At 45.4% G+C, this 22,926-nt stretch overlaps 1 protein-coding gene and 1 pseudogene across 4 annotated transcripts; both read left to right on the top strand.

The window, feature by feature from the left end:
- The first annotated feature begins 10,101 nt into the window (after positions 1–10,101).
- LOC125545087 (uncharacterized) lies at positions 10,102–18,919 on the top strand. 4 transcript variants are annotated; one of them, XM_048708948.2, is made up of 4 exons: positions 10,103–10,283; positions 10,374–10,812; positions 16,632–17,315; positions 17,415–18,919. In XM_048708948.2, exons 1-4 carry the CDS (start codon positions 10,258–10,260, stop codon positions 18,693–18,695), a joined length of 2,430 nt encoding a protein of 809 aa, XP_048564905.2. In that variant the 5' UTR covers positions 10,103–10,257; the 3' UTR covers positions 18,696–18,919. The 4 variants fall into 4 exon arrangements, with proteins under 4 accessions (XP_048564904.2, XP_048564905.2, XP_048564907.2 ...); XM_048708950.2 differs by having other exon boundaries at positions 16,632–18,419; positions 18,527–18,919; XM_048708947.2 differs by having other exon boundaries at positions 10,102–10,283; positions 16,686–18,919.
- A 1,721-nt stretch (positions 18,920–20,640) lies between these two features.
- LOC147978837 (uncharacterized) lies at positions 20,641–22,354 on the top strand (annotated as a pseudogene).
- The last annotated feature ends 572 nt before the right edge of the window (positions 22,355–22,926 follow it).

Below are 22,926 nucleotides of genomic sequence, written 5' to 3'. Positions count from 1 at the left end.
CCTCAGCCCACCCAAACCCCTCCTTCCTCTCCCGCGCGTGTTCCCACTCGGCGCCAGCTGCCCGCATTCATGCCGCTTAGAGCGGTCGCTCCACATTGAAGCCGGCCCAGAGCGGACGCGACCTCTCACGACTTCTATCATTGAAGCGGCGCGCCAGCCGAGGTCGTCACCCACTACGCGTCCCCGGTGTCTGCGCCTGTTCAATGCCGGAGACATATCACTAGATGGGACGGGACGAATATCTACCACGCCCGTTCAATACATAGGTTGTTTCGTACGCCGTCATTAACAGGCTCAATGGCCGAGAAACTCACTCAGGAGCCGCACACCGACGCACTAGGATGCATGGCCTCACCGGAATCCGGTATTTAAAGGAGGCATCACCCGGCTAACTCCACGCCACAACACAAGCCCCTCCACATCCTCCTCCCTTGCATCGCATCCTCCATGACTACAGGCGGTAAAGCTCTGTGGGAGAGCCTTTTCATGCTGATGAAGCACGAGGCGGCCACCCCTTGCGGCCGCCTGGCAGAGCCGTCGTACCAGGCAAATCGAGGCCGGCTTGTCGGCCAACTCGCCCGAGGTCTCTGACGACGAGGTCGACCCTACGATGGAGCTGGGCTCCGACAACACTGCACCGGGCCCGCTCCTGTGCATGCCCGCTTCACCATGGAGCATGCGTAGGAGCACTACAATGTCGCCATGGCGGAGGTGCAGCCTGCGCTAGCGTCTATGTCGGTGTTCCAGCAGGCGCGTGAAGAACGACGGTAGAACATGTTCCTCCTGGAGCAGCATCGGCTGGTAGATGGCCAGGTCGACGGTGAGCGTGCGAGCGAGGAGGCCTGGTGGCCATGGCCGCAGCGATACCCAACTTTGTCGAGGAGCAGAGTGCAATCTACGAGGCCAACCACACTTAAGTTGCCGCTCGCTAGGAAGTGGCTGCCGCGGAGGCGTAACTCCAGGCGACCATGGAGGAGAACAACGCCAGCTACGCCTCCTATGCGCCACCGACGAACTATCCGGCGGCCCGGCGGGACTACGACAGCGGGCGCCAACATTTCGATCGTGTCATGTCCACCGACGACGGATAGGTCGCGGACTCCTCCGAGAATGAGTAGGGCACGGGAGGCGGCATCGCCTTGTGTCCCATGTGGAGCCGATCGGTCTCCTGTGTTCTACTTTTCCTCGCCGGAGACCACGCCTTGACTTCACGGGTCTTATTGCTCATGCTCATTGGATGGCGGATGGAGGAGGCAGTCCTAGGAAGGGAACAACAAGGGCTTGGACGCTAGTGACTGCCGTAGTTATTGTTTGTTGTAAATGTTTCAAAATCTGTCGTGTTTGCATGAATGTTGTCCGTTTATGTAAACTATATCCGAACTTGAATGAATTCCAGCCGTTTTTGCACGAATTTCATCCGATTAGTTCCGATGATAGTTGAAATGTATGCGGGCAGTCTTGAATGACCGTTTCCCACATCCGTATCCGCAGACTGGTCCCCCTGTCCGTGAACAAATGCGGAAGGAAATTTGCGGGTCGCTGTTCGAGATGCCCTTGGTACTCCCTCTGTCCCATAATATAAGATTTTATTGCATCAATAAGATCTTATGAGACGGAGGAGTGGCATTTTCTCTCTCTAAAAAAGTGTGCTTTTAATATTCAAACGGATTGCATTTCATGCGATGCGTATGGATGTGTATCATTTATGCCAAAATTAGTAGTTTTAATTTACACTCTCTTCATCTGAAATATAAGTTATTCTAACTTTTTTTAAATCAGATATATATATATATATATATATATATATAGACACATTTTAGTATCATTTTTTACTCGTTTTTAGTCCGTATGTTGTCTACATTAATATATTCGAAATACCTTATAATTTGAAACGGAGAGAGTAGTTTCTTCTTTATCACCATCTATAGCATGCATGTCTAGAAGGGGACACAAGCATAATTTTACGACGCTAATGATGTGGATCCTCTATTCCCAAGCTTGGAAATGCATGTACTCTTTCCTTTGATTAATCGGAATAATGTACCGCCAAATCCACTGTTGGAAATACCATGATGACATTACATTTATGTTCTGCTGTCTGAGTGCTTGATGGAGACAACTAAACAAGAGAAACTTATTTACTCGTTTCGTACCTATGCATAAGGCTAGTTATAGTGGGAGTAACTTGGCTAGTAACATATCACGCTCCAAAAAAATATTGCTTATGTGATATGTAGTTAATGAGAAGTGGTAACATAATATGTTACTGTAATATAGCGTTTTAAGACGGAATGAGTCTATAAACTAATAAATGAAGACCTATATGACACTACTGTAGTATGTTACTTTGCATTATAAAGGTAGTAACTTAGACTAGTGTCATATGCATAACACTAGTATAAATTACTTCCCACGATGACCAGCCTAAGTCATCTTAAGTTGTCCACTGCGACCAAGGTGAGGTAGTAATAAGAAAGGAATTTAATGTTTATTTGCTAATTAATGTCATTGTATGCAGAGAATTGACTACTGCATGTTATGCTAAGTAGACTCAAGTCATTGTATACATACACGCCCCACGTCTCCTATTGGCTGATTTCATTTCTCGTGGCAAAAAAATAGTAAACAAGGTGGGTAGTTAATGCACCGCATCTAAAAGTTTTGGTTGTAATGTGACTAATGCACAGAGGGAGTACTATGTATTTTATCAACACAGAATGAAATGATTGTGTTCTCTCTGTGTCTCACCCTCTCTCTCTCTAAAATGCTGTGTTTATTACTCACTCCATTCCAGATTGTCTACCGTGTTATGTTTCACTAGGACAATCATCCAACCCGTATTCGAGAAAAAAATTCGTTCGACCAACAAATGCTCTATTATCGTAAAAAAAAAGCTCTATTAGGTGTAATTTGGAGTGATGTGGTTGCATTTTTCTTCTTCTCAATCAACGTTTTCTCGGAAGAAGTTTTTGTGTTGCATTTTTTATCAATATAGGGACGTACGTATGTCGTAATTTGTAGTATTGCATTTTCCTTATCCCAATAAAATTTTCTGGCTGTTAATTAACTTGCCGTGATGGATTCTGCACTTTAACAATTAAGCTAGCGTGGTTTAATTGATGACTAGGTTGCACAGTTCACACTATATATATGGAAGTCGTTGCAACAGTTCGTCACATAAATGTGACTGATAACCAAGCTTGCCACTTGGTTATGTTGGTTGTACTATTTGGATTATCTTAATTACTAACTACGTTGCTTGCTCTTTGAAAAAAACAATGAATTTTTCTCTGACGTACGTGTGTATTGCATGTTCCATCATATCTAAAGGGTGTGATTTTCTCCCAAAGTAGGTAGAGTTCTCACAACAGGTGTGGCTTTTATTTATTAGTCAAGTTGTAGTATTTGTTGTGAGACGACCGCCAAGATCCCATTTTGAAGACAGCATGAAGATATACAGAGGATTCTTAAATAGGGTTATTATTCTTTCTTGGTGCCCCTCCAAGCAAAAATAAGTTAGATGCCAGTATACTGCTGGTGGAACTTCTATAGTAGTTTTTGGTAGCAATCTCCCGGATGAGGTCTAAATATTCATGAAAAAATATGGTGCATTTACTTTTTTCCCATATATATTCATCTATGATGCATCCAAAACAACATAATACAGAAGTCGTGTATATGAAATCTGACAATAACATGGCGTACCACCTTAATGCATGTCTTTCTTCTGTCCCATCACTTTTCTCCCTCCATATAACCGAACAAATTATTATATGGATTGTAGAAATTATTCCAAAATATTGCAATTGTGGGTTGTGCCGCGATAAAAATGAAAGTTAGTTGTCCCAAATGAATGATGTCCTCACAAACATAGTAATTTTAGGTAACCCCTGCTTGATGGCCAAGGGCAATGATTTCAAACATGGCCAACTCATAATGTGACAAATGCTTTGTAGAAGGCCTGGGAATGGATTCGGTGTCATATAGATGACCAAACCTACATCATGTTTGACAACACTTGGAATGTGAGTTTAAGAGAGGGAGTTTGTACCAAGATTATACATGACAAGTGTTATTTTAATCATAATCCTATGCTTGGCATCTAATAAGAATTATTTTGGGATAGAAAGTTGATTCCCTCCTTCGGTTAATAGAAATTCATAGCTAGGGGATGATAGCACAAATTTTCATGAAGGATTATCACTAGTAGAAAAAGGGCCTTTAGTCCCGGTTCTGGAACCGGGACTAAAGGCCCTCCACGTGGCCACTGCCTGGAGGTCCACCTTTAGTCCCGGTTGGTAACACCAACCGGTACTAAAGGAAATTTTATGATTTTTTTTGAATTTCAAATTTCTGAATTATTTTAACCTCTAATCTCTAATTACCCCTCATCACTGCTCAATTTAACCTTTAATCTCTAATAACCCCTCATCATTCCAAATTATCTAACTTCCTGAACGGTCACCCATTCTCTCACTACTCCAGCCTGAGCACGCTTAACTTCCGGGTTCTATTCTCCCTCGTTTCCAAGTCTGCATTTGTTGTTTTCCTGACAATAGTAAGATGTCAATCCTATTAACCCTCAGGAATTTAGCTTGAGCATGAAGTCACACATTTCACTGTTTGAGTTTGAAACTATTGTTCTAAAAATCAATAATTATTTAGTAACACTAATATTTCTTGAATAAGTAGTTTGACCACAGTTTGACCCTAGTTTGACCACAGTTTGACCACAGTTTGACCAAATTTGACCAAAATTCAAAAAACTGAAATAATTATTTAGTAACACTAATATTTCTTGAATAAGTAGTTTGACCATTGTTTGACCACAGTTTGACCATAGTTGACCAAAATTCAAAAAAACTAAAATAATTATTTAGTAACACTAATATTCTTGAATAATTATTTAGTAACACTAATACTTCTTGAATAAGTAGTTTGACCATAGTTTTACCAGATTTAACAAAAATTCAAAAAAAAACTAAAATTCGAGCATAACTTTTTTTCCTTTTAGAATTTGAGGATTCTAAAAATTTGCAAACAGGCCGTAGGCGGTCAAAATCGGAAGCGGATTTTCGTTCTGAACATTTTGGTATATTATACGTTTTTTTCCGACATCGTATGCAAAAGTTATAGCCGTTTTACATTTTCCCTACATTTTTTTGCAAAACATGTCCAAATTTAAGTTTTTAAATTTTCCTAACTAGTAGGTGTAGTAATATAACTACCTCTCGAAGGATTTTATATTTTGAAGTTTTTATCATTTTCTTTTGATTTTTTCGAAACAAAAAAGGCGATCCAGGGGGGTAGAGTTTGGAAATGGGACCTTTAGTCCCGGTTTGAAACACAAACCGGGATTAAAGGGCATTGCACCCTTTAGTCTCGGTTTGTGTCTAAAACTGGGACTAAAGGTCTAATCTTTAGTCCCGGTTTGAGACACAAACCGGGACTAAAGGGCATCGCACCTTTTAGTCCCGGTTCGTGCCACAAACCAGGACTAAAGGGCTCAGGTGAACCGGAACTAATGCCTTAGCTGCACGAACCGGGACCAATGCTCACATTAGTCCCGGTTCGTGATTGAACCGGGACTAATGAGCTGACCCGGCCTGGACCTTTGCCCCCTTTTCTACTAGTGTATAAACTTATCTCTAGTTTCTTTCTTCCCTTTCTGCCTCTCCACTTTTATTAAAATGGTGTGTATTGGACTTTGAATCGGGCTTTCACCTTGCTTTTATAAATGAAGCAACCACCATGTCCATACAAGTAGTGCAAGGGTCTCAACGAAAATAAAAGCAATCTATTGTGGCATCCGCGTAAACACGCCCAATATAAAAGCATAAAACAAAATGGAAAAAGACCACCAAGTGGCGAGAAGCTCAAGAGCCCTGATTCGAAGCCAGCTGTTGTGAATTGGACCCTCGGCTCACAGCTGTAATTCCTACTAAATTATCAATCTCTTCAACCTAATAGATGGTTGAATATCATATACAATCCAAGATTCTCATTTATTTTGTTTTATTATTACCTCCAACAAAACAAGAGTGAGACGAAGCAAGTGGGGTCCCAATGTTTTACCATAGATTTAATTATCAAAATGTTAATGCATGCCATGAAAAATTATATGGTTTGATTCATATTTGAATATAGTTTCCTATGATATTATTTTTGCTATGTATAACTTATATTTTATTAGATAAAAGTATGGTCAAAATATGATCCTAAATACTAGGGGGCTAATAAACCAGAGGTAGTAGTGGGCTTGTGCACAAAAGTGGGTGGAGTATATAGATTCTAATGATACTAGTATTGTACGATATTTAGCTCTGTAAAACTTAGTCAAACATACAGTTGTTTGATTATTCTGAAAATCAATACACCATATATTTTGCAAGTGAGGGGGGGGGGGGGGGTATATTTATATAGTAAGACATTAATTATCAAAACCTTTGCTGGGCAGATGTGGTGTGGTTTGATATTGTTAACTGCATGCACCCTTCCAACCATTTATGTACCTGTAAAAAGTACTACCCACCAAGAACCATGAAATAACACATATATTTTTTCTTTCGCAAATTGTGTTACGAAATACGGCAACATATGTTGATGAGAGAGTGTCCATATCTACTTTTTCCGCAACCTTCCAAGCATTTGTTTCACTTTAGCTAGCTTTCACGAAACTTCAACACAAAGTATGCATTTATCTGTAGATTTTGAGTGGTACTATAGAAGACCGATCAGGTCTACATGGTATTCTCTCTTGCGCACGCTAGCTAAAGCGAGACACATCTAGATAATTATATGTTTTTCATCAAAAAAAATCATGATATATTTTGCAACAATCCAGCTAGACAGCACGTAGTAGTACCTGCAAGATCTCTTGTTACATGGTCGCCCAATCACATGCAAGGGCGAGAATCTCCAACCAAGAAGCAACACACGAGAAAAGAAGAAAAGCACTCGATCGCAGTCACATGCAGAGGGCAGGCAGGGCCACGCCAGGTCCGGTGGGTAGAGAGAGAGAGAGAGTAACGAAAGGAAATGCGAGGAAAAAGAGGAGATAGAGAGAGAGAAAGAGAGCGCGACTATTGCCTTCGAAAGGAAGGGAGAGAAACCACTGATCCGCCCTTAAGTCGGATCCTTGTCGCCACCCGCTAGGCTCGCCGACAGCAAGGTACACGGGCCCACCGTCCGCATGCATACCATCAACACACTTGCAGACAAGTTGAACAAATTTGCTACAGGTATCTCCCCACTGTGCTCGTACAGGACAGAGGCAACCTTGGATCGGCTATTCTACGATTTATGCTTTATACACGCTGGGAAAATTATGTTTGATATTTTTAGCATGTAAAAGTCCATCTGGCCAAATATAATGCTCGATTTGAACAACCCATGATTACTAAATATAACAAGCTAGCCAATAAGTCACACATTATTTTCGATTGACTCCACAGTTATTTTGGAACTAAAATAGTTAATTGCACCTCATAAAATAACATCCCATAAGGCGTCATAGTATTGGTCACCTAACCACATCTGAACTAAGCCACTAAACGCAAAGAACCTTATGAGAATCATTGAAATTTCTCTACTTTGTAATTGTACTCTTCCGAATTCTACACAATAGATAGATCGGTATGCATGATTACTTAGAGTTACACTCCTTTCACAACGCCATCCCTCCTCCCTCCCTCCCCCCCCCCCCCCCCCCCCTGCGGCACGCAACCTGCCTTAGTATATATATTTTCTTGGTATAATACTTATATCATATGTTTGGTGTGGCCACGTGGATTGCTTACTTATTCAAAACCTGCAACTAAGCATATTTGGTATGATGGCAATTCAATTTGAGCAAGCTTGTCTTGTTGACATGGTGCGTGCCCGTTTGTTACGTCATGTGATTTTTTTTCAGTATTGACATGGGTTATTACTTACTAATCTAGAAGAATCATGAGCATTCATTCATGGCATAAATTGGATTTAAGTTTTCAAATATTTTTGTAATTGCTTTAAATCCTCCATATCGTTGCTTCGTTACTGGAGGTAATTAATATTGGTCATATATAGATGTAGAGGATTCTTTGTTGATTTGATATGTTTGCACTGGAATAATTAATTGTGTATGAAGCCATGACGCGTTTTGGATCTCCATACAATGAATTTGGATTTACCACAGGCCCTTGCATTGCGTCAAATCTCGGTCTAGAGGACCCAGGTGCATCCAATTTTGCATGCACTTTGACTATGCAATGGATTGTTGCCTTTTGAATTAAAACTAAGTTGATTTTTCTAACATCATTATATGTCAAAAAATAACATTTTTAATTGTGTATATATGTAATGTTTTCCAAGTTGTTAAAATACCATATACATACATTGATCTTTACACAAAACATGAACAACTAGAAGGTCGTTTGTCTCTGTATATCTCAAATGTTCAATATCCCACTAGATTTATCTCTCTATACATTGTAGATTTTAAAACACACCTTCTGGCACAAACTATTCAATTCAAGAAAGTGGGATGATAACTAAGATACATGGTGCAAGGATCTTTTGTGGATTTTTCTCCTATATTCTTTCTTGCAAATAATAACTAAAGTTTTGGTGTGGGCAGTTAGAAAGTTGCAAGAACCAATGCTGGGATTCTACTATAATGTCACCTATGGATATTTGTAGTGCATCTACCCCAATTGTCCTATGCATCAGTTTACATGAGCACCAATAGTGTCCCCTAATCTCATGTGTTCGCGTGACTTGCCAGCAGATGCAGCTAGCAAAATGTCCCATATATGTTTACTGGAGCACTAATGCCAAACCATAGTCTTGGACACTTCCAGCGCCCAACAAAAGACATAACAGTACAATAGCATGGAATTTCTTACAACATGGTGTTAACTATAATGAAGGGATAATATCAAAAGTTTAATTGTTATGTCGAATAACTTCGCTGGATGGGAGGTGTAAATATCTTTTTGCGAGAGAAACGTCTTTGTCATATTGCTTTGCTTCTTTTTTGCGAAATATTGCTTTGCTTCGTCGAAATAACTGTCCAAAGTTTTGTCATGCGTAGTTAGAAAGTCATGAGAACTTTCACCATGCCATAACCTCGTGTAATGGAGTACATGGACATTGCAGCCGCACCAACCCAAACCTGCATATACATGTGTTTACATGAGCACCAACACAGATTTGTGTAGTCTCGTGCTCCGACGTCCATAGACGATATTGCCATTGCATCTAGCCAACTATCTCATATATGTGTTTAAATGAGCATGATCATCAAACTATAGTTTCTCGAACACAGTGAGTGCACCAGCAAATGACAAATAATAATATCATTATTGATTGAAATTGCTAACATCGTGGTGCTCATCACTATACAGTAGCACACATCTCAAATTTTATGTGCTATACACTTTTTTAGCGGGGAGATGTAAATATAACTTCTGTAGAGAAACAAATCTCACATTGCTCTATTTTTTTCAGGAAAAAGGTCATAAATCACACGTTTTTGCTTGGAAAACTAGAATGACGTGAGCGCCAAATGTCAAACCATAGACTCGTGCAATGCCATGTGTGTGGACAATGCCGCCGCACCGGAGAACATCTTTTTACACATGTTGATTGTTTTTACAACTAGAAAGAAGGTCATGAGATGCTTTTCCTTTTGCAAAAGAATACTCATGCGTTATAAAGTCATGATAACTAGCATTTGCAAATATTGTATTTGAAATAAAACAAAAAATGTACATGATCCCAGCAGTTGCGAGTATTGTAAGCGGAGCATTGTGCGCCCAACAAATTGCACCTACTCGCTCGCTATCACATGATGCGGTCCGGCGAACGATGGTGCCACGTCACCCGCCACAGGAATTAAAGGGGAAAACAATTTAGTCGCTGTCCATCACCTGTCGCCGTCCGCAGTAGTAAATGGGACGTGGGCCTCTCGCGCACGACACCGGTGCCAGGCAAGGCATTAAATAACTATATATCGAATAGTTAATGAGGTACCAAAAATAAAGGTGGGGAGAGCGGGAAAGTGTAAATTATTCGCCTCGATGCTATCAAAACCTCGCCTCGAAGTATTAACTCCGTATCGTAATTGCTGCGTCTTTTAGATATCGACGACCTCCCTTTCCAACGCCCGCCGCTTTCCTCTCCTTCCTTCCTTCCAGTCTACTTCTCCTCGTCTCCCCCAAAACTTGAGAAGTCGCGGGTAGATTTGCGCCGAGGGGGCGCGGAGACGTCGCATCCATGGCCGCCGCCGCGTTCTCCATCAGGTTGGTCTGCGCAGCCTCGTCTCGTCGGCTTTTATGGCGGTCGTCTGTGCGTTTTTTTTTTTCTGATCTCCGTTTGCGATTTGTACGAAGGGGGTACGCGGCGAGCATGAGGGGCGAGGCGGCGGCGGAGGGTCGGCGTCCCTTGGGCATCGAACATCTCCCACCTATTAAGGCGCCGCGGTTCCGGTGGTGGGCGGACGAGCTGGCCTCCGCCGTGGCTGCTGCTGCGCCGGCGGCGTCCCCGAGGAGGTCGCCAGGGAAGTCGAAGCCGCCGAAGAAGAGGTCCATTTCTGACCTCTTCGCCGCGGCGCCTCCCTTGGACATTCCCTCCGCCCCCGCCGGTGATAGCGGATGCAACGAGCAAACGGAGGTGGACGGCGACGAGGCGCTGTGCGCGATCGTGAGGCGGGCCAAGGAGCAGAAGAAGCAGAAGAGGAGACTGCAGGAGGAACAGGAGGAGACGGCAGCGGCTGCCGCGCCGGAGAGCAGCGGAGGGCGAGATCCGGAGGGGAATTTCGCGGCCACAAAGGTACGTGATCCAGCCCAGCCCAGCCCAAACCCAACACTGCCTGTCTGTCAATGCAATCTTATCATCTACTATTGTTCCTATGCTTTTTTACCCTGGTATCATTTTACTTTTGATCTCCTTGGGATGGGTAAATGCTTTGCGTGTCCATGAGATGAGGAATCGGAGGATATTATTAGATTTAGTTGACTTTATGAAGATAATTTCGTTGCTATTTGCGGGGAGCAATTAGTTGTACCTTTACATAGGGGCAGTCCCGTCGCTTCGCAGGATATTTTATGTAAAGGATTCACTGTGCCGAACCCAGCTACTAATCTGAACCAGGCCTAACTAGTTCGTCTAAGAGGTTGTGTGGGTACTAATAATTGCTGGCAGGTGAACGATGATTTTCTGGCTAAGTGCTAAAGTTACAACGATTTTTGTGTTCTATTCTGTTGCATCAATTCATTTGCTAGTACCTATTTACTGTTTTGTATATGTAAATATTGTTATTTCATGCTTAATTGGTGAAATGTATACCTGCCGCTGCTCATACACTTAGTTAAGACCAAAAACAGATTATGATGGCCAGCTAAGCCAGTAGTGGCTGTACACGAGACAGGCTAGCAAGTACTGCAGCATTTGTACCACATCTCATAGTACATGGTACATCGTCATCGTGTTTCCTTTTTCTCACACCATGCACGGTGGGTTGTGAGCTGCATGCGTACTTGGTGTACCTCCTGCACATTTCAGCCGTGTGGACCCATACACTAGACTTTATCATAGGAAACGGACGTGGAGAAAGCACTTACCAGACCGATATCTTTTGCATTCTTCTCTTGGATAGGAAACTTCATTATTCCATACCTTATACGTTCATTAGCATTTATTTTTTTCTTAAAAACCAAATCTATAATATGTGAATCTATTTATGCGCCTGATAGGTGGCGTGGGAATGTTTCGGTACACCTTTGAGCATGCATAGGAATCGTGTTCAGTAGATGGTGGTAGTTTCCAGTACGTCGCAGTCAACCTGTCACCATATGTTTGACATGATGCATGGTCTGCTGTTTGTACTCTCTTATGGAGTTTTCCAATAGTTATCTGGTTGACCAGATTAATGGGATAGAAGTTTTTTTTTAAGCATCAGTACAGACACAAGCGCTCATATACACGCGCATACACTCACCGCTATGAACGCACACACGCACACCCTACCCCTATGAGCACCTCCGAGAGACTGAGCCGGCATATCATCTTGAGATTTACGAAGTCACCATAGGCGTGTGGCTGAGGCACGATGGGGCAATTAAACCCACCCTAAGTTTGAAGTGTGTTGGAATATAAACCTTATTTCTCCACATCTGATATATATGTTTGAAGATTTCTATCTGGTATAATGAATTAACATTTAATATAGAGCTAATCACCATAATATTGTTTGGACCACCGTGCATGCATAGAAGGCTCATCATGTTTTGCACCCTTTAAGATTTTATAATTCATCTTATTCGGATCTCCAAGGATCAAATTGCGAATTTGATCTTTAGATTTACTAAATTACATTCTTTTACAAGCAGCTTGGTTATAAAATACACATTACCTTTTCTTCAATTAATAGTTCTTGTTTATGTTCTGCAAAAATATTTATTACTGAGGATGGTGAGCCCCCACATCGCTCCCGTGCGAGAAACTCAGGCGGACACAAGCCGCCGCATCGTGAAGCCCTGCTAGTCAACGGTGGTGGCGGGGACCATGATTGCGGCATAGAGTGGTTCTTGGGCACAGTAAACTGCTCTATGGTCTAGGTGGTGATGCAGTGTGGTGTTGCTCAGATCCGCCGCGACCGGCTACGGTAGCATGCTCCCTCGCCCGCGTCGTGGTGTTGGACGTTGGCCATGGTGTGGCAGGAAACCACCGCATCTCTCATCTCCTTCTGATCCAAATTGACGGCTCAATGGTCTGTCGGCGGGCTGCCGCTTCCTGCATGCGCTCGACATGCTCTCCGTCCATCGGGCCCGCAGTGGCAGCGCACGCTAACCCTCGCCTACACTCGTGTGCACCCCTCCCTCGAGCTTACTTCAGCTTGGATTTCAACCTTGATGTCAACCTCTAGTGCTTGCTATTGAAGTGATGCACTAGCCAAGTTTCTCAAAAGTCTGAACTGATGGAATGGACTAGCCAACGTATTTTAACACCCCCCCTCACGTCTAGGCTGTGGACGTACAGGAAGACCTTAGTCGTGGGATCGAGATTAGATCCTAACTATTTTTATATTAGATAGTGCGTTGGCCATTATTTGATCCCGAGACCTTGTGGCTTTGATACCATATTGAACTGATGCGCTAGCCAACGTATTTTAACACTTGCACACGCCACCACGTGATGTGCCCCGCTGGTTATGGCTGCACCTCGTGCTTTTCCTCTTCTAGTTGCCTGACACCTCATCCTGCCCGCCCCTCCGCTTCCGCATCGACCACCACGAGGAACTCCTACTATGATGTCACACTCGGTGCTTGTTGGATCTAGGATTGATGGATGCGTTCACCAACCCCCACCCCATCGGGTTGTGTCATCTGCTAGCTTCCTCTAGCCTCGACCACCCCATCATTCTTGGGAACCACTACCTCCAATCCCCTCCATGATGGTAGAGTCGTCGGGTGTGTCGATATTGAACTTGCCCGCCTACTTGCGCACCCATGCCTCCATAGCCCTGCTCTGCCAAGGGTGGGCCGGACACCCCAGATCCACAAGTTTCACTCCACCAACCACCCCTCCACCTCACTCAACCTGCCAGCATCGCCCTGCTTGGCCTGGCCGCACCTGGCTACTGGCGAGCATGCTCGTCTTTGATTCGGGATGCATGAGGATTTGGAGGATGTGGGTTTTTTTCTGGGGTGTAAGCTCGAGCTGGCTCTGGGCGGCTCCGGTGGCGGTGACGTTTGCGGGTGTCGTTTACTTCCCGTAGTCGTCGCTGTAGCAAACCTTCATTCTCCTGGGTTCTGAGTGAAAGCTCGTTGATGATGGCGCCCGTGGGCGTCATTACACCTTCCTAGGGGTGTCAGGATGGAATCTTATCGTCAGCTTTCATGTAGATCCTTGCGTCCTTGGTGGCGGTCCTATTGAGGGGTTCGGATTCTTCCGTCCTTGGTGGCGGTCCTGTTGAGGGGTTCGGCCGTGACGCCTAATAGCATTGCAATGCTGCCAAGTGATACCCCTCGTGTCGGTCATGTAGTCCCGCCATCCATGCTTCACTCGGTGGCCCATTTCAGTGAACTCATTCACACATAGCCATCCTTGTAAGCTTGCTCTTTTTCTTCATCTCTTGCCACCATTTGGTGCCCTTGTTCTATTTTCTTTGTTATGCAGTGCTTACACTCAGCATGGGGCAAAGACCACCCTTCCCTATGGAGAGAACTACATCAGTGATACTCTTCAAGATCATGTCATTTCTTTGTTCTCCCCACTCCCTTGGGCAATGACCACTCTTTTGGTGGAGATTCTGTGTGTCCTTCATACATGTTCAACAAGTCAGAGTCTCTCCCATCTCCTTCAATCGGCATTACGAAATGACCACCCTCTGGTGTGTGAGGATGCGTGGTTTGGAATGGCACATCTCCTTAATGATGACTACTAGTGATCCTTGCTGGTGGTTTTGGCATTGACTGTTTTGAAGCTCTCGTGGTGTCTTTTGGAGTCTGGTCCTCTCCACCTCTATTATGGTTTTGAGATAACTTGGGCTGCATCACTAAACTCTCTAGCTTTGGAGATTGTTATTCGCATCGTGTCGATACCATGTACTTGTTTTTTTGCATGCTTGCTTTTGCAAGATATATCGCCACTCTGGTTGTTATGGTTTTCGATCTGGTTTCCCTTATAACCTAGATCAAAAATTTCTTTGAATGGGTATTTATTATGGAAACCAACAAGCTAGTCATGCCATTATGTTATTTGTGTATATATTTTTGTTCCTTTTGGTATATAAATTCTTCCTTGCACATGTATTTATAAAAATAAATATATATTGAAATTAGAATAAAGGATTGCTTAGAAGCTAGTTTTACACCTTTTGAACACTATGTTGATTGAAATTGGGCATGCATATACTGCCGGTTACGGAGGGGATAGATGTAAAGTGGTTGGAGGGCTAAAGCGAGGGGATAGTTGTGGATGGTAGGAGGGCGAGGCGGTGGTTTAGGCTTGGGCGCCATGATGGCTGGGGATAGATCGGTTCTAGAGGTAAAGCTCCCTCTTTTCTCTGTTTATTTCTTTGATCCCTAACTAGTAAATGCGTACGTGTAATGCGCGTTGATATTAGGGAGGAAATTAATTGCATGTTGATATTAGGAAGGATATTAGTTACACGTTAATTAATAGATGTTGATATTTGGCATAATATTAATGGCACACTAAACATGTTGAGCGCTCACCATGCATTGGAGCAATCTAGGCTGTTAGATTGACATGGTTTGATTACCGACATTAATTGTATCTGCACCTTTCGGTCTGTCTAGGGCCGCTTTTGGGTCTGTCTAGGGCACATCGAAATGTGCAATATCCTTTGTGTTGTCCATCTGTTCTGTACTGGCCCTTGGTGGAGCCACCCTGCTAATGGCCAGGCGATTGGCTGCTGCTTGCTCCCTGATTGCTTCTATGTCTTCAAATTTCCTGAAGGCGTGCCCATCCAGAAGTTCTTTCTGGTGCGTGGATAGCTTCTCACCCAGAAGCTTGTTGATCTCGTTGGCCATGGGGGATGGTGGTGGGGATTGGCTGAGGGTCGGTAAGTCTGATACCAAGTTGTCACAGCCTAGGTTACGGAGGGGATCGTCGTGGCTGGTACAAGGGAGAGGGTGATGGTGTTTAGGCTTGCACGCCATGATAGCTGGGGAATATATCGGTTCTGGAGGTATTCCCCATGGTTGGTTGTCTGGGTACTCAATAAGTCCATGTTTTGACTATCCTAATCACTACAAAGAAAATCACCCTATCCATTTCATTTCTTTTGCTAGAAATGGCTTTTGATGGCTTGCTTTTCTTCTCTCGTTTCTCGCTCATACATGATGTTTGTACTTTGGAACATGTATTACAAATGCTTATCTAAATAGAAGATATTATTGAGAGATGGGGAAGCTGGAACGGTATAGATGAATTGATGGTGCAGAACTATAAAACTGACAGTAACCACTGATTTTCCAAACCTTTTTCTAGAAATGGATATGCATGTCTGAATTATTTGTTATTTGACTGGTTGAGAATAAGTTCTTTTTATGCTTTTCATATTGACTAGCAATTTATTGACTATTGTGTTTGTATTTGAATTTTCTCCATTATATGAATTCATACTAAAATTTAAGAGGCTGGTGTGTAAATGAATTATATTTATCCATCCCATTCATACTAAAGTATAGATGAATCAACATGGCATCCAGATATGACTTTGGGTAGGAGAATATATGTAATGTACTCAACTTATAATATCATGGATATGAATGTGCTATGACCAACAGTTAGTTGGCGTTCGACGTGTTTTCAACCCTACCCCGATCCAAATATTGTTTTTGTTTTATTTTTTACAAGTATACTTTGACATAAATGTCTATCATCTATGTACATATTTTCTAAGGGTCAAATGTGTTTTTACATTGTAATGTGGCGTTAGCTGCATAGCGACCATGGCTGTAAATAATTGCGTGTGATACTGGATTATTCTACCAAAAGTTTTATGTTTCACTTCACCTGTTTGTTACTTTTACATGACCCAACCTGTAGTCTGACATCTCTGGGTCCACTCACAGTTATATGTATCTTATGGTTTGAAATAATGCTGCTCAATTGTGTAGGAAGCACATGAAAATCCAAATTTACCTGATGGACTGGATGCTTGCCCATCGCAGAAACCTGAGGCTTCACAACGTTGCAGGAAAGAGAGAGAGAATATATCTGGGAGTAGGAAGAAGGCGAAGATCAATAATGCAAAGAAGAAGGCTGACACAAAGAAGTGCATTGACAATAGCAAAGCTGGTAAAGTGGGAAAACCAAGAGATCTGGGAAAATCTCTCCCTAGGCAAGGCATTCTGAAGTACACAGAGCACACATCTGTGAAAATGGCCAATGAGAAACATGTCAATTCAAAAGGCCATGAAGTAATAGAACTATGCTGCAAATCAGTGAAGCGTGTCAAATTCTCAGAAGCAGATGGTGTAATTGGCAGTAAGACGCAGAGTTGTGAGCTACCCAAACAACAAAGTCTCTGCAAGCTGTTCTCGGATGCTATGGCTTCATCGTCATTCTCTTCGTCAACATCATCCACGTCCATTGAAGGAGACAAATGTGTAACTGCAGAAACTAGTAGTTCTGACATGCCCAACAAAGCCTTCGCTAAGACTAAAGAAGCAAATAAGCATTGCGATAACAAGTACTCTGCTGAGCCTAGTAACAGAGAGATGTCTGCTCCATTCATTGATCTGAATATGACACCACCAGAATGTACTGATTTAGGCTGCACCTACGATTCAAATTTAGAGGTGCCCAATCTTGAGCATAGACATGATGAAACTTTAAGTTCTGATGCTGAATTGCTCGCTGGTGGAGAAAACTTGATGAATTTATCTTTTGGCTCACAGGGACTGGAAAGCCAACCACCTGCTTCTGACTTTGAAAAAATAAAGAGTTCAAGATGGGCAGGCACATTTTTGAATGGTGAGGCAATCAATGTTTCCGACATAGATGCTGTTGGTTCTCCACTGAGCTTAAGAGAACTCGCTGAGACTCGTTGGGGTTGCAGTAATGTTTCAGTAAATGATACCATGACTATGAGTACATATCCTTGTGCATTGCCAGACCAGACATTTCAGGATTCATTTACGCAGCACAAGACTTGGTTCTCCAGAAATCTGAATAATGTTGGCTCCCAGCTTTCTCGTGAATGTAATGTGTCTCACAGCACGGAGTTATATTCTCGTTCTGAGTTGAACGTGGGGCACGAGTGTAGTCCTTCTACGGGACAGACAGTTCGTTTGATGGGTAAAGATCTTACAGTTTGCACGACCAGAGGTGAATCGTTTGCTGAAACTGCACAGAAACATACAGGAACTTCCACCAATGACTATCTTAAGGCAAATGTATTATTGCCACAAGGACAGCCTTTTTTCTCTTTACAAGCTCAAAGTTTCCCCAATGTTGCGGTAAATTCTACCAGAACAACTCAAGCTTCAACATATCATGCAAGCACAAGTCACGCACATTTTGGGTACAGGACTCCACATGATTTCAGTCACCCGTTTCCTGCAGCTAATATATTTTCTGGAGATCGATTGCCATATGAAAGCAGGTATGGTGGTTTTTCAAACTCACGGACCAATCAGACTTTTCTATTGGGGTGTCCACCTCTTCCGAATCATAGCAGTGCAGCATTCCATCAGAATACACCGCGTCCTTGGCGTTATTTCTCTGATCCTTTCGCTGGGGATGAACCACCTGCAGCACCATTTTTGCCTATAACCGGACAGCAAAGGACACCACCTTCAGTGTTCCATGCCGATTTACCTCGTCAACATGTTGTGCATTCAGCAAGGTCGTCGGTTTGCCCTCTTAACTCTGTGAGTTATACACTCAGCCATCCAGGCCAGGTAATTCAAGAAGTTTCCAACAGCACAGGAGATGCAGCCCTTCTGTCCAGAAATACAGAGAACCGAATGAGGAGAGCTGTTCCTGACAATTCCAATGCTTCTTCTAGTTGTCGCAGTGTGCAGAAGAGATCAGGACCGGTGAAGCTCACTCCCGGCGCGAAGCATATACTGGTGCCAAGCGATAGCACACATGGCGATTCTATGCCTGTGTACTCCTGTTTATCCTTCGGAAGTAGGAGCGGAAATGCTGCAGGGTCTCAGAACAAAGGAGCATGATGATAGACTTTGTGAAATGCTGTTTAGCCTTCAGAAGTAGGAGCCTTTTGAAAATTGCTTACAATTTTCTTTCTGTAAAACTAGATTCACTATCCTGTAAGAATAGTTGCCATACTTTTTGTGCTTTCTGTGCTTGCTTAGTAGTTATTTTCTCAGCTGAACCTGTATCCATGGCTTGTGTTATCCAACAGCATGCAATCTGATATTTTCTGTATTCGTCTGAATTTAAATGATTTCTGGTACTGGTAGATTGTATTACCTACATTTTGCATTTGCAACCTGGTTATAGTAGGTGCAATTTGTTTTTCCGAGGTTAGTTTTCACTCGTAAGTGGTAATGCAACATCCCCTTTTTTCATATAATTTCTTGGTATACACGAGGCACACTTCAACAACTCCCTAAGGCTAAACACTAATAGGTTGCAGTTGATCCGGCAAAGAAAAAATACCAAGTGTCCGAGAACAAGTGGACAAATAGAATAACCCCTAATCAATTCTTCAGTTGCCTGGCCTTTCCATAATATGTGATCTGCTGCCAACAGAGATTAAAATTCAAAGCACCAAAGCCCACTACAGTTACAAAGCTAAAATATGTCAGGAGAAACAAATCGTCTACGGAATGAAATTCAAAGAGCAATGCTACGGGGACGACAATGTTTGGACGACTCATGCACGGCGATTAAATCGAGCCGACGAATCTTGAGCACAGCTGAGCAGTGGCCACTGGATCCTCTGGTCGTGCACTTATCGTCCATACACTGTCGTGTGTGGAGCAGTTTCGAAATTCAAATCATGAGAAGTACTGAACTTCGTTCTCTTTTCATCAACTCAACATTACCTCAAGTCCATATTAATTCTTTTTGATCAAGCCAAAATAATATATAGTTGGTCAAATAATCGTGGTTGTAAAGATATTATCTATACTAGGGTCTTTAGTCTTTACCCTCGGTGCGAGAGGGTAAAAGAATCCAAGGCCGGAGAAGCATCGAGAAAAGAAACCAGTGACAAAAAGGTCGCTCCTAAGTCGCTCCCGCCGGCGACTCAGGGAGCCAACCCTAGCACCGCCACTTCTCAGCCCCCTTCCCGGCCTAGCGTGTCGCAGCTGCTACAAGGTGGCTCGGGGCTGCTCCTTGGGGTCTCGACGTGGATGTGGGCTGTCACGGCGTGGTGGTAGCTCATGGTGGTGGTCTGGATCATTTCACGGCGGCGGTTGGTCTCCTCCGGCGTCGGCCGTCAGTGAGCGGCCTGTATCGGACCTTCGTTTCCTCCCCTCGTCGTCCGGGCTCTACCCTTGTCGTTGGGCTGGACCGCTCCCAGCTGCAGTCCATTGCTCGTCTTGCGCCCAGCAGTAGGACCGAGCTCGTCTCGCGCCCGACAGCAGGATCAAGGTCATCTCGCGCCCGGCGTTTGGACCGAGCTTGTCTTGCACCCGATGCAGCAGGACGGGTCGATGGAGGCCAATTTGTCCGGCCCTTTTGGGTCTCGGTGCGGGGGGTGGGGGGGGGCACCCAGGAGTGTGAAAGGAGCGGCCTTTCCACTTGTCTCTTTGGTTGGGGTAGCGACGGGTCTCGGGTGAGGTGGTGTCAAGGTCTTGGATGCCGGGACGGCTGCCCTGGTGGTGATAGCGCGGTGCTCATGGGCAGAGCCCGTGGCTTGGTGCTGCCCGGTGACCATGGCCGTGTGGGCAGCATGGTGGCAGGGGTGTGGCGTTCGGTGGCGGTGAGTGGTTGCTGGGGTGAAAACCTGTTCTGTCTTCGAACGGACCGGCGGCGGCGTAGCGCGTTACCTTCTTGAAGGCGTCGTCGCGGCTCTCATCGGTCATCGTGTCGCTCCAGGGGAAACTCTGACCCCCGGGTCGGGCGGTGGCGGCGCGTTGGTGTTGTAACCTTCTTGGAGGTACCGCCTTGGAGCTCACGGTTCGTCATATGCGGCTTCATCTCTTCGCGATGGCGTGTTCACGGTGGAGGTCCCCGATTGCTCTTGTAGTGTTAAGGGTGATGTTGCTGTGCTCAGCGCCTATGTATCTCATCTTGGATGGGTGCGTGTGTTGTCGTGGGATGCGTTTGTACTTGGGCCGTGGTTGATCTTTGCTTTATATATAAAATGGGGCGAAAGCCTTTTTGATAATTAAACTAACAGGGTTTTATATATGGGTGTTATTGATGGAATTACTAATGGAGCGGGGCTTACCCTCCCTGATTTTTTCCTTTCGTCTGACTTTGAAGCAAACCAAGAAAATTGAGGAGTTGACAATTGTCCTTCCATTTGTTTCATATTTATTACTCCACATAACATTCCTATAAACTAGGTGATTGGCAATCCAGATTTCTATTTCTAATATATCTGGACCCTAGATAGAAGCATAGTTTGCTGAAGAGCTTGCCTTTAAAGAAACTAAGAAACTACCAGATGTAGCCCTTAGCTTGCCCATCTTTGACGGAATCATAGTTTGCTGAAGACTCGCCCCTAGCACTATTTTCCAAACGTTGTTAATAGGCTTTCTTGTACTAGTGGCACTTCATAATTTCTTGAAGACTGTGGAGGCTTTGTGAAACAAAGAGTCATAGAACCGCGTCAACTAGCACACATATTGGCAAGCACACGCGAATCAATTTGTGGTTGGATCGTTAAAAGGATTGTGGTATCTTCAGCCCACCATGGTTCAAGTCTTGATGCTCGCATTTATTTCTGGATTTATATCAGCATTTCCGGTGATGCACATTCAGTGGGAGGAGCGCCATCCCCCGCGCCGCCGCCGGCCTCCTCGCCTGCTTCCGCCGCCGGGCGAGCGCCTCCAGGCTTGCCCTGCTCCCCCCTTTCCTCCCCCCACACCCCCGCGGCACGCCCGCGCGCGCCGATGGGACCCTTTCCTTCTACAGCCTTGAACCCTCCTTCCTCCCCTCTCCCCCGCCGTCGCCGGCGAGCTCCGTCAGGAAAAGCCGGGGGGAGGGGGGCGCGGCGGCGGCGGGGGGCCCTTCTCCCCCTGCTCGTGGGACACCGGCGCGGGGCGGTCTCCTCGAGCTGCGACGCTGGACTTTGCGGGGTTCAGCGGCTCGGCGGCGGACTCGCGGGGCGACCGACTGGTGGCGGTGCGCCGGCGCCTTGGGGCTCGTGCGTGGCGGGGCGGCTGCGGCACTCCCGTCTCGGGAGGTGGCGCGCGGTCGGCCCCCTGCTGATCCAGCCAGATCTGGTGGTGGGGGTCGGCCGGCGGCGCATGGCGGCGGTGGTGCGTGCCCGGCGGCTCCGGCGCTATGAGCTCGCTGGGCGACGCGGGTAGGGTAGCGGCTGGGCGTGGCAGTTGCTCCGGCCGTGGGCGGCGACATGTGGAGGTCCGGCGGTGGTGGACTCCCGGTGTCGTGGCGGCTTCATGGTTGCTTGGCGGATCTGCTTGCGGCGGCGGCTTGTCTGCGATCGGATCGTTTCGGCCTTCACTCCATCACCTCGGCGCTCGGTCGCTACTCCCTTCGAAGGGTTGGCCCTTTCCTAGCTGTTGTACATCGCTCGTCTCGCGCCCGGTGCAACAGGATCGAGCTCGTCTCGCGCACAGTGCCGCAGGACCAAGCTCGTCTCGTGCACGGTGCAATAGGATTGTCTTCGTCCCCGCCCCACGGTGCTGCAGGGCCAATCTCGTCTCGCGCTCCGGGCTGCAGGATGGGTTGATGGATGCCAGTGCTGGCTGACCTATTGCGTCTCGACGCTGGGGTGGGCCAGGGGTGCAAAGGCGGCTCCTTTTCTGCTCGTCCCTTTGGTTGGGGTAGCGGCGGGTCTCGGATGTGGTGGTGTCAAGGTCTTGGATGCCAGGACGGCGGCCCTGGTGGCGGTGCACAGTACTCTTGGGTAGAGCCCGTGTCTTGGCGCTGCCCGATGACCATGGCCGTGTGGGCGGCATGGTTGCCGTGGTGTAGCGTTCAGTGGCGGTGAGTGTTGGCCAGGGTGAAAACCTGCTCTATCTCGGACGGACCGGCGACGGCGAAGCTTGTTCCCTTCTTGAAGGCTTTGCCGTGGCTCTCACCGCCCGTCGTGCGGCTCCGGGGGAAACTCTGATTCTTGGATCGGGCGGTGGCAGCGCTCCGATGTCGTATCCTTCCTAAAGGCACCGCCTTGGAGTCCACGGTTCGCTGTATGCGGCTTCATCTCTTCGTGGTAGTGTGCTAGCGGTGGTGTTGCTGTGCTCAGCGCTTTTGTATCCCGCCTTGGGTGTGTGTGGTGTGGATGTACGTTTGTTTCGGATG

This window comes from Triticum urartu, chromosome 3A (assembly GCF_056163025.1).
Source record: "Triticum urartu cultivar PI428250 chromosome 3A, HENAU_Tu73, whole genome shotgun sequence".
NCBI lineage: Eukaryota > Viridiplantae > Streptophyta > Magnoliopsida > Poales > Poaceae > Triticum > Triticum urartu.
Note: the sequence above shows the minus strand (reverse complement) of the source record. Positions and strands in the feature narration are given on the sequence as shown.